This window comes from Bos javanicus, chromosome 24 (genome assembly GCF_032452875.1).
Source record: "Bos javanicus breed banteng chromosome 24, ARS-OSU_banteng_1.0, whole genome shotgun sequence".
Classification (NCBI taxonomy): Eukaryota; Metazoa; Chordata; class Mammalia; order Artiodactyla; family Bovidae; genus Bos; species Bos javanicus.
In genome coordinates, this window is record NC_083891.1 from 48,993,444 (window position 1) to 49,005,962 (window position 12,519).

Here is a 12,519-nt window from a genome sequence, read left to right on the forward strand (position 1 = left end):
AATAAATGTGCCACTATGGTAAGAAATGTTGACAGCAGAGGAGGCTATGTGTGGGAAGAGGGATACGGGAATATTCTATACTTCCTGCTCAGTTTTGCTGTGAATTTAATATTGTTCTGAAAAGTAAAGCCTTTAATTTAAAAAAATGAAATACTGTTATATTATTTAGATAAATATATAAAGGTAAGATAAGGGTTAAGGTGTATGTATAAACCATCAAAATAGCTAATAATGAAAAAGATTGTCTCTGGAGAGTAAAGAGATATAAGACAAAATCGGTTCTCAGCATAACCCCTTTGTGCTTCTCAACTGTCTTCCCAAACCCTATGCACATACACATTATAATCTAAGACAAGTACATCAGCATCAAAGACTAGCTTTAAATATCCAAAGGTAATGTAATCTGGATTATGCCCCCGAAAGAAACAACTCTACAAAGAATTAACTTATTGATGCATAAGTAGGACAAAAAATTTAAAAGGAAAAAAAATCAACTGTTCATTGGTAGAATTAAAATTCAGTTATTAATGTTAAACCAGCTCATTCATATTTTGCGATACTTGTACTAATAACAGGAATAGAAATTAACGAAAGCATCCTGTACCCGTCTTGCTTTTATTTTTTTACTTTTATTAATTTACTTTGGCTGCACCGGGTCTCTGTTGCAGCCCACAGGCATTCCCTGCAGCGGGCAGGGGCTTCTGTAGCTGTGGTGCACAGGCAGCTCCTGTGGCAGAGCACAGGCTCCAGAGCACTCAAGCTCAGCAGCTGCAGTGAGTGGGCTTCTCTAGCTGTGGCACACGGGCTTAGCTCCTCCAAGCCATGTGGGATCTTAGTTCCCCGAACATGGATCAAACCCATGTCTCCTGAATTGGAAAGCAGATTCTTAACCACTAGACCACCAAGGAAGTCACCAGGCTTGCTTGTATAAGAGTAAAAATTCTGTGAAGGCAGAAATTCAACATTTTCAGGGCTGAGTTATACACAAGAATCCTACAAACTGACTTTAGGAAAGTCACTTCCTTTCTCTCTACTTCAGTGCCATCATACACAAAATGAAAATGTATAAGATAAGGGCTTTCTAGGTGGCACTAGTGGTAAAGAATCCGCTTGTCTAATGCAGGAGACGCAGGTTGGACCCTTGGGTCGGAAAGATCCCCTGGAGTAGATGATGGCAACCCCCTCCAGTATTCCTGCCTGGAAAATTCCATGGACAAAGGAGCCTGGTGGTCTACAGTCCATGGGGCCACAAAGAGTCGGACATGACTGAGTACATGCGTAAGCTTAATTCCTGTTCTAAAAATTCAATGATTATATACCTCTATAGAATCTATAACTTGCAAGGAAATATGCAAACACAGGCAAAATGTCAGGATTCAGGACTCTGCTCCAGCTGCTGCTAGTCTCTCACACCTAATGCCAGGCTAGAGCCAGTCCTCCAAAGCAGTCAGAGAAGCTCCTTGAAGCAGCCTGACACATCAGAAACTTACTTCAGTTCTCACACAAAGGATTCAGCCTTGTTCTTTTGAATCTTACACATCCTGTTTCCTATGACCACTATACTTGTTAATGACCAAGGGCTATTAGTTTCTATTGAGAAGTTTAAAACAGGAAAATTAACTCAGAACAAAATATAGCCAATGCTTTCCTTAAACACTTACTATGTGTAATGTGTGTGTTAGTCACTCAATCGTATCCAACTCTATGCAACACTATAGACTGTAGCCCACCAGGCTCCTCTGTCCATGGGACTTCTCCAGGCAAGAATACTGGAGTGAGTTGCCTATCCCAGAGCCAGAGGATCTTCCTGACCCTGGAATTGAACCCAGGTCTCCTGCATTACTGGAGAAGGCGATGGCACCCCACTCCAGTATTCTTGCCTGGAAAATCCCAGGGACGGGGGAGCCTGGCGGGCTGCCGTCTATGCGGTCACACAGAGTAGGACACGACTGAAGTGACTCAGCAGCAGCAGCAGCTGCATTACAGGCGGATTCTTTACCATCTGAGCCACCAGAGAAGCCCCACTATATGTAAAGCAATATACTTTGGCGGTGTGGGAGGCCTATGTCAGTTTTAGTTGCGGAACGTGGGATCTTCGTTGCGTCATGCTGGAGCCTTCGTTATTGCACACAGACTCTAACTTGTGGTGTTCGGGCTCAGCAGCTGTGATGTGCAGGCTCCAGAGCGCATAGGCTTCAGAAGTTGTGTCATGCGGGCCTAGGTACTCTACAGCAGTGTAGAATCTTAGTTCCCTGACCAGGGATTGAACCCGCATCCCCTGGATTGCAAGGTGGATTCTTAACCACTGGACCCCCAGTGGTTATATACATTTTTATATAATCATAAAGCATTTTAAAATTTACAAAAGCATTTTCGAGTGCTTTACTCTGGTCTTCAACACAATCTTAAGCAACAGATCCTTGGCAGTGAGAGCCCTTGACAGACCTCATCCCAGGATGAGAGGCGCCCCCCAACTGCTGGTCCCTCTAGGCAGCCAAGGTGGTGGTGTATTACACTATCGGCTTGCCGGCTCATCCCTCAATGGCTACATGAGGTGATCTCCAAACTGATGCACTTCAATCTCCACATCTAAAATATTAAACCGAACTAGATGCCTTCAAATGTCTTTTCCAAGTGACAGTCTATGATCTATGCACCTCAATTTTAAAATGAGAAAACTGAGGCCTGAAGTGACACTGCTGATGAGTGATAAAGCTAAGATTCAAACACTGGCTTCTGGATTCAGAGTTAATGGGTTTTTTTCCTACTATAAAATGTCTCTTACATGTCTTGACAATAGTCAATTATGTGACTATAAACAATATGAACAAATGTAAGACTAATATTTGTGGTACTGGATATATCTCAGTCAGATTTCTTCAGTAAGCCCAGTAAAGACTTATAGGTTAAATTTTTTTAACTAGGATTACCCCGCCTCTGGAAGCACCAGAAATCAAGTTTCAAACTAGTAAACTACTGTGAACTTAATTATGTCTTGGTATTTGAAAACACTATCACCGTTAATTCAGTGCTTATAATGTCTTGAATACCTAATCCAGCCAGAAATTTATACTAGATATTTACAGCACCTAAAATTTAAATGCTGACTTCTTTTAGCCACCCACTCTGTTGAGGCTGGATTTGACACGAGTTTGGGTATCAACATGCAGAGCTACAGAAAGACATTTTCCCAACAGTTAGGCCCTTCATTGCCAACACAAGGTCTCTAGTTCTTTCACTCTCAAAGACTTGCAGACTTCATAAAGGAACAGCTCTTCAGGTTCTTGAACCACCTATTTATCATTAGCACCAAAAGTTTTCAACATTCAAATTTTATAAAGTATGACATCTAAGCCAATACCAACACCTGTGAGTCAAATAAATATGTATTTTATATCATTACACTTCATAAATCCAGCAATGTTAATTTTATAAATAAGATTCTTAACAGTTCCATTCCTCTCCAAATACATCCAAAATGGATATCAGAGAAATTAGCTCTAAAATATATGTATTATGTTCTTATACATTTTAATAAAGAGAACCTTAAACATAATCAACATTTAGTCCTTCTAACATGCAAGTCTTTACTTCATCAAACAACATAGCTTCTCTAGCCCTAGCCTCCCACAAACCCTCTGCTCTAATCAAATGAATCCACTTGTATTCCCCAAACACATGATATATACCCCAAAGGTCCCTATGCAGTTCCACTCTGCCTCCTTGAAGGTCTGGCCACAGCTCATCACTACAGCCCCAAATGACTGCAGCATGTATCAACTGTTCCTCTCAGTGGGCTTTCTATGCATCCATCCATCTCTAAGCTCTTCCAAAGTCATGTCTTTCTTTGCCCAGGGCCTAACACAGTAAATAGACATAGCAAAGTATACTCATAATATATATATTTTTGCAGATTAACCTAATGAAAAAGAAATTATTACACTGTGAAGGGATAATCTAAGGACCGCTGCTGCTACTGCTGCTGCTAAGTTGCTTCAGTCGTGTCTGACTCTGTGCGACCCCACAGACAGCAGCCTACCAGGCTCCCCCGTCCCTCGGATTCTCCAGGCAAGAACACTGGAGTGGGTTGCCATTTCCTTCTCCAATGCATGAAAGGAAAAAGTGAAAGTGAAGTCGCTCAGCCATGTCCGACTCCTAGCAACCCCATGGACAGCAGCCTACCAGGCTCCTCCGTCCATGGGATTTGCCAGGCAAGAGTATTACTGAGATATAATGCTGATTTTCCCTAAACTAAATGGCCCCAGACTAGTCAGCATTTATAGCTAATTATCTGAGCTCCAATACTTTGGCCACCCAATGCAAAGAGCTGACTCATTAGAAAAGACCTTGATGCTGGGAAAGATTGAGGGCAAGAGGAGAAAGGGACGACAGAGGACAAGATGGTTGGATAGCATCACTGACTCAATGGACATGGGTTTGAGCAAACTCCGGGAGACAGTGAAGGACAGGGAGGCCAGGCGTGCTGCATTCTATGGGGTCACAGAGTCGGACACAACACTAGCAACTGAACAACAACAATCTACCATTTCCTTAAATGTTGTGAGATGTGATTTCTCAGTGTTTCAGTTGCTGGCTGTCCCTCCACACTGCTAACGTCTGTAAGACATTTAGTGTTTGTAATACAATGTACCAGAGTCAGACAGGACTGAGTGACAAACACTTTCACTTTTTTCACCAACTGCAAGGGGCTTTGAGCCACTCTACCTGCAATAGACTATCCCTTAGCACAGTACCCTGTCTCCATATAGACCACATGATGAGCAACAAACAAAACATTTAAGCACACTGAATAGGTTGTGCCCCCGGGACTTACTCATTCAACAATTATTTTTTGAGTCCTCCACATGCCAGGCTAACCTCAATACTAAGGCGACAAAAGTGAGCAAAACAAAGTGCTGGCACAGGAAGAGCCCTTGTTTTCACATTGCTTTCATTCTATTTGAGAAATAAAATAACATGAAATAATAATATGAAAACTAGTGATAAGCATATGGACAAAAAAATAAAGCATGATGAAACGACAGACTATGAAGGGGTGCTATTTTAGGGCAGGCAGAGCAACTGTTTCCAAGAAGCCAAACTCTGAGCACAAGGAAGGAAGCTTGAAGGAGGACAGGACATGAGCCATGCAGATGTCTGAGGGAAGATATTCAAGGCAGGAGAAGGAAGGTCACAGGCCTTAAAGACAGGAGTGGGTTGGTTAGTTCCAAATTAGCAAGAACACCAGCGTGACTGAAGCAGAACGAGTAACACGGACAAGGCCAGTAGATGATACCAGGTACCTCCTGCACTTGAGCAGCAGACTAAATCCCATCTCACACATACATACACACACATACACACACACACACAGTCCCCCAGAAAAGGCAGTGAAGGCAATTGGTTATGAATATCACATCTTTATCAATATATAACTTACGACAAAACTAGATCAAGTTTCTTAGATTACAGAATTAAAATATCTGTCCATCAGGGCCAAGCTGAGAATTAAGGAGCCCTGGTCCTTCCTCCTCATTGAGTTCATAGGTTAATAAAGGAGAAGACACATAAATGGATCTCAGAGGAAGGGGCCGGAGCTCACAGCAAGGCCCGCTTTGAGCAGACCTCCCAGGACCGTCCAGATTGGGGCCCAGAGAAAAGGAGCAAAGCCTGCTCTCAACAACAGCCTCACTGTAAACAGCTGAGAGAGCGAGCTTTGACAGAAACAGCAGCAAACAGAAAAGGAAAGAAACCCTGTTCAAGCTCTCAAAATAAACTCTCTTTCATAATAAGAAAAGCATCCTAAGCAGTCCTCAAAGCATCAAGTACTGGGCCCATCCAACATTGCTGCTTACGCTGCTAGGGCCCCACCTAAACATCACTGGGTATTGTCGTGGGGGCTCCATCCAGCTTTTATGGTAAAACTGGAAGACCTCAACCAGTGTCCCAAATTCTAAGTGTAGTGCTTTCAACTCTAGCCTGCCAACCATGTTCCATTTCACTCTCCATTAGTGTCTTGAGACATACCTTTATCATATCTTATTCCTCTCCCATTCAATTCCTTGAGATCAAGAAGATACAACAGTTAAAAAAGACAAAGTTTTACTTTTGAAAGACACTTTAATTCTAGTGGATCAACCCAATACACACTGAAAAATGTCAAGTCACAAGACCATGTCTGACTTAATCTTTCTTTTAAATATATTTATAAAAGCTGAGAGGTATGGGGTTAATAAGGAAGGATTCCCAGAAGGTGTGCAATTTTAATCTGACACTGAAGATTAACACCTCATAGAACTAATATTTTATCAACAAATCCAAACTGAGAAGCAGAATCCACTTACAACTTAAAAAAATTTTTCATTACAGATGAATTCTTAGAAATTCTAGGAGTTTACCATAGTTGATCCTGTTCTCCTAATGATTAAGAATCAGTTAAATTAAATTTACAGATTTCTAAATTCTTGTAATCACTCTAGTTCTTGGTAATCACTTGCATTCAATATTAACAGAATGATTTCAGAGTCTCAAATGTTTAAGCTAGAAAAGTTTTGAATTACCCACGAAGGCCATTAAAATTAGATACCTCTTGCTGTTCAGCCACTAAGGCAGCACATTAAACTTCAACGTTTATAGCAAGACAGATGATAGTCAGGTGTGTCAAAGCATCGCCAGTTTTCATAGGTTAATATTCCTCCTTAAATTATAAGCTGATCCGTATGGTTATAGATGAAACATTTGAAGAGGAGTTTGGTTTCACATGGAAACTGTTACCAAGACAAACCTTCTTGTAGGATGGAGTTCCAAGAACATTAAATCATAAGAAATTGTTTCAGCAGCTGGTTAAAGCTGAGTGTACATAATACAAGACATCTGGTTGTCTGTGCATTTTCAGTTCATTTAAAAAGTATAAACACATTAAAACACTGAAATGTTTGATATATTACAACACTGTCTACTTGCTCTCCAAGTGTTTAAGTGGCTGGTTTCTACACTGTATTCACGGCTTATTTACTATCTAATGGGATTTATCATTTCCATCCCCCTTAACTTTACCACAACATTTTATCAACAACAGTAACAAAAACAAGGAACTTATTTAGGATATATATGAAATTGCTGGTATTTGGTAATAACAAATGTAATAGAGGTGCTGCTGTTTTTAAAACTAACATCAGAAACACAAGAAGCCTCACACGTACTATAATAAACAAATGGCAGGCAATACACAGGGCTTCCCTGGTGGCTAAATGTAAAGAATCTGCCTGCCAACGCAGGAGTTGCGGGTTCCATCCCTGGGTCGGGAAGAGCCCTGGAGAAGGAAATGACAACCCACTCCAGTATTCTTGCCTAGGAAATCCCATGGACAGGGGAGCCTGGCAGGTTACAGTCCATGGAGTCGCTAAACAATCAGACCCGACTTAGCAACTAAACAACTGACAACAAGCAATATGTGTGTTCCCCTCCCACACCTGACCATATGTAACAGAAAGTTAACCACAGTGGCTTAACCAAAGTAACTGTTTGCTCTTTTAACATAAGAAGAAAATCAAAGATAAGCCATCAAGGGCTTGTGTAGTCCTTCCACAACATTACAAACACCCCACGCTCCTGGGACACTGTTCTTTCTGTGTGGCACCCATCATCCCAGATTCAAGAAGGCCAGAGCACTGCCTCCACATCCAGGTAGGAAGAGAAGGGCCAAGGGCGATGAGCTGAAGATACATGCTCTGCAAGCTCCTGACTTCTGCTTACGTGTAACTGGCCCAAACTGTCAAGGAGCCACATTTAGTTCCCAAAGAGCCTGTAAACTAAGCTGGGCACACACTTACCCCAACAATATTGGAGAAGAAGGTGAGAAAGGATACCAGGCATGTAAAGAACTGTGTCTGTCAAAAGAGTTCCACTACCTGGGACACTTTCTCCATGCCCTTTCCCTGTCAGTGATAACCCAGCTGTCTCAGCCCTACCTTCCAGGCTGCGCATGACCAGACCAGGTCACAACAGGGTTTGGTGGTTCTCATTTCTAAGCCTATAATACAATTCTTTCTATAATACAATAAACCTATAATACAAGGGTTTCTCTTGTGGCTCAGCTAGTAAAGAATCCACCTGCAATGTGGGAGACCTGGGTTCAATCCCTTGAGTGGGAAGATCCGCTGGAGAAGGGAAAGGTTACCCACTCCAGTATTCCGGCCTGGAGAATTCCATGGACTGGAGAATTCCATGGACTGTATAGTCCATGGGGTCGCAAAGAGTTGGACACAACTGAGCAACTGTCACAATACAATTCTGAGTGCTGCGCTCATGCACAACAGAGGCCCGTTTTCTCACAAATACCCATCTTTCCTTTTGGGCCACAGGCAAGGGGCTTATTTCCAGCAATATCTCCAAACAGACTGAGATTTTGTGATGATAAATCTTAAAACCTACTTTTTCATTTCAAAAAATAACTCCTCTAAAATGTGCATTCTCAAGAATTCCCCATTTGTCCAGTGGCTAGGATGTTGCACTTCCACTGCAAGCAGCATGGGTTAGATCCCTGGTCAGGAAACTAAGATCCCACCTGCCATGTGGTGTGGTCAAAAATAAACAAATTTTTTAAAATAATAAAATATGCATTCTCAATACTGGGTGTAAGAGATCACCCTCCAGTGGGTGAAAATTGGTTCGTCCAGGGGTGAAAAACTTCACAGATATTATAATGATGTATGGCCTTCCAGAAAGTCATAGCATATAAACATATTCAGTGTATCTGTAGTATTCAAATTTCATTAGGACTCTGGAGAGGCAATTAAGAAAAAAAAAAAATTCTAAAAAGGCTCCTCTGAGAGACAAATAAGGTTGAGAATAACTGTTTTAAAAGTAACAAACATTTTGAATTATACAGGAACTGCATTCAGCTGTAGTAACAGAAATCTAGTTGTAACAGTGTAAACAAGGTCTATTTTTCTTACATGAGAACTCCAGGGGTGGGGGCAGGAGCGGGGTAGTGGTAGATCTTTGTAGTGGTAGTGGTAGTGGTTGAACTTTGGTTCAGCAGCTCAATGCCATCAAAGCAGACTTTGCTGTAAGTCTCTTAGTTCATGGTGCCAAGATGTCCAACACAACTCTAAGGAGATCTTGCCCACACTCTGGTGAATAGGACAGTGGGCTCTCACAGATGAAAATATAAATATGTCTCTTAGGTGAGTCAGGTCCCAATAAAGAGCTGTGCCTGTAAGTTTCACTGGAGGACTTCCCCCTACATCTCATTGACCACATCCAGCTTCAAGAGAAGCTAGAAATAGAAATCCAACCTCTCCAAAAGAGGCCAGATATAAAATCCAGAAACAAGGAAGAAGGGAAGAATAAATAATGGATGGACAAAGAGCTATATCTACCATGTATGTATCAGATTCAAACTGCTTTTCTCTCAAACCCTGATTTACACAGATTAATTCTGTGCTTATCATATGCTTCATGTTGCTGAAGAGTTTATTTTCCCCTCAACAACATAAAATTCGTGTGTTGATGACAGGTCACCAAAGTCTAACTATTATCACACAAGACAGCAAGAAGGCCATGGATGTACACGGAGGCATACATAAAAGCGATACATGAAAGTACTACAACCCACAAACTCTTCAACATGATCAATTAGCATCTTCAATACACTAAGAAGAGAAAAGTAATCCTGGCTTAGCCAGAACTTACAAGAGTGGAATATCAGTGATTAACTGCATCAAACAGCAGAGCAATTCTTCCAAAAGATCTTCTGAGTCAGAACCTGGTGAGACATATAAAAAATTTTTTTTAACAAAGTATAAAGTAGAATTCAGTTGTTTGGAAGTTCAGTTTTCATTTCTAATGAGAATAATCATTATTACAGAAACTCAGATACTAAGTTGCCCTCTGAATAAAATCTATATGCTGAGCAAGTTAACATCTACTATAATCTTCATCTAGTAGAGGAATTTTGAACACCAGCTATTAATTATATTGGTTTTAATGTCTGAAGGCAACTATGACTTCTGTAGACCAGCGGTTTTCAAATTTCTTATACTGTACTATGTCTTTTCAAATAAAAGTTATACTGAAGTCAAAGTATATAAAATAAAAACTCAAGCTGCTCCAGCTGTTTTAAATCAGAAATAGACTACCTGCACTTCTTCACCCAATGAAAATCTGACCTTACCCTTGATCTCCTTGCAGACCCAGAAGTGCCTTCTCTGAACTCATGGAGTCCCACTGATTATAGATTGGAACCCACTGAGAGTCTAAACACCTCTTTACAAAGAGCCAAAGTCAAAATGGCTTTCCCAAGTCACAAAGTAAGCAGCAAAGGTTGGTTGCAAACTACTGTTGCAACAGAAATGCTCCTATGTCCCAAACTTCTCAAACCTAAGTGACTTTCTAACTTATGAAGTCAATCAGGATCACATGTGGCTCCCTGCTTTGGACGCTGCTGCTGCTGCTGCTAAGACAGCAGCCCACCAGGCTCCCCGTCCCTGGGATTCTCCAGGCAAGAACACTGGAGTGGGCTGCCATTTCCTTCTCCAATGCATGAAAGTGAAAAGTGAAAGTGAAGTCGCTTAGTCGTGTCCGACTCTTAGCAACCCCATGGACTGTAGCCTATCAGGCTCCTCCATCCATGAGATTTTCCAGTACTGACACCTATATCTATGAAATTCTTTCTTCCCTCAGTTTCTATGACTTCTTTCTAACCCACTACTTTTTCATTTCATTCCCAGTATCCACTTCCTCAGAATACCCTTCAACACTGGCACACACCCAACTCTCTTGCTCACCCTAAATAAAAACAATCATCTGCACAGCATCTATGCCTTGTGCATCTGTCTGTTATTGTTAAGTGCTGGCTGCATTATCCCAGAGCTTTTGGCTACAAGTAAAGCAGGCCCCTGCAGGCCCCTATTGGACTTTGGGGCTTCCCAGGTGGCACTAGTGGTAAAGAACCTGCCTGTCAGTGCAGGCAGATGCCAGAGACAAGGGTTCAATCCCTGGGTCAGGAAGATCCCCTGGAGGAGCGCATGGCAACCCACTCCAGTATTCCTGGAGAATCCCATGGACAAAGAAACTTGGCTGGTGGGCTACAGTCCGAAGGGTCGCAAAGAGTCGGACACAACTGAGGCAACTTTGCAAGCACACATACATGCACTGGAGTTGACCCTCTTACGGGAAAAAGAGAGACAGACAAAGAGTTTGGCACATAATGTACACTCAATACGTGTTCACTGAACTGAATACAGGTGTCCAAGTCCAAATTTAGCAGTTGCTTCTAAAACATCAAAGCACTTGGCATCTCAAAGAGAAGTTTAGCAATTCTTTTTTCTAGACCACAATATCACCTGGTATTCAGTTTGAAGAAATTCCTTCCTGCCTTGCCATTAATAGAAGTAACTGGCACAGCAGCCCTCTGAGAGGTCAGTGCAAAGCTTGAAGAGAATATTAAATCATACTGAAGACATCAATCAATGCTAAAAAGAATACACAGCAAGACTCAAGTTCAATAACCACGTTAAGTCTCCCTCTAGAAGCAGTAGGTCACTACCACTTAGCTCAACAAGTGGAGGAAAGTCAGAGCCAACTCAATCTTTCTCCTCCAGAGCTGTCCAACATGACCCATGCGAGTTAATAACCTATTCCAACAAGTGGTTTGTGGCAAGTATTAATAATATATACTCAGTATGTATTTGCTGAACTGTCATTCCATGCCTTACCCTAGAGAACGTGGTGACCCAGACCCCGTAACTTTCAGAATTACTCACTGATTTCCTAAAGAACATTTCAGACCAAATAAGTTGACCAGTTTACTAACATACCCCTGGTTTAGCCAAGCAGCCTGCACAAGTTTTTTAATTACAGAGGTGAGGGAACAAGTGCTCAGGACCCACAGATGGCACCTAATTGGATTTTTTTTTTCCCTCCAGGGATGTAAACACATCTAAATTTCAAATTTTAAAATGGTGACAAAGACCTCTCTTTGGATCCATGTGCCATCCAAATCATGACATCAGTCAAGTTAACAGCTAGTTAACTAAGGAATACATTCACAGCTTCGTTATCAATGTAATCCTAATGAAAATAATGTTGATAAATCCATCTCATACAAGTAAAACATAGCATTTCAAGGCCAAAGTTCTAACAAAACTAAAGATAAGAATAAGCAAATTCCAAGTGAAATTTCTGACAATTTCCACTTACTAAAACAAAAACATTCTTGCATAATACTATATTCTTATTTCTGGGGTTACTCTAGAAGCAAATAATTGCAAGGCAAGTGAAGAATGATAAGATTTGACTGCTTATCAGGCTTTACATTAAGCAAGTCACTCATACTGCCTTATTTTCCACACATCATTTATCACTCAGCTTCCATATGAGGCCAAACATCTTCCTTAGTTTCAATTAAAAACAAGTAAATATAAAACTCACCTGCCAAAAATTACAGTAACACATTCATGCATTTCTTACAGTTTGCAGGTCCATGACAAAGTAAATTGATGTTCTCTGAGTAAA

At 41.2% G+C, this 12,519-nt stretch overlaps 1 protein-coding gene across 9 annotated transcripts in view; it reads right to left on the bottom strand.

The window, feature by feature from the left end:
* DYM (dymeclin) overlaps positions 1 to 12,519 on the bottom strand; it is a 400,415-nt gene that overhangs the window by 317,247 nt on the left and 70,649 nt on the right. For all 9 annotated transcript variants that reach the window (XM_061400135.1, XM_061400133.1, XM_061400128.1 and 6 more), the window contains one exon: positions 9,697 to 9,769. In XM_061400135.1, the coding sequence (XP_061256119.1) occupies positions 9,697 to 9,769 (73 nt within the window). The remainder of the gene's footprint in view (positions 1 to 9,696; positions 9,770 to 12,519) is intronic.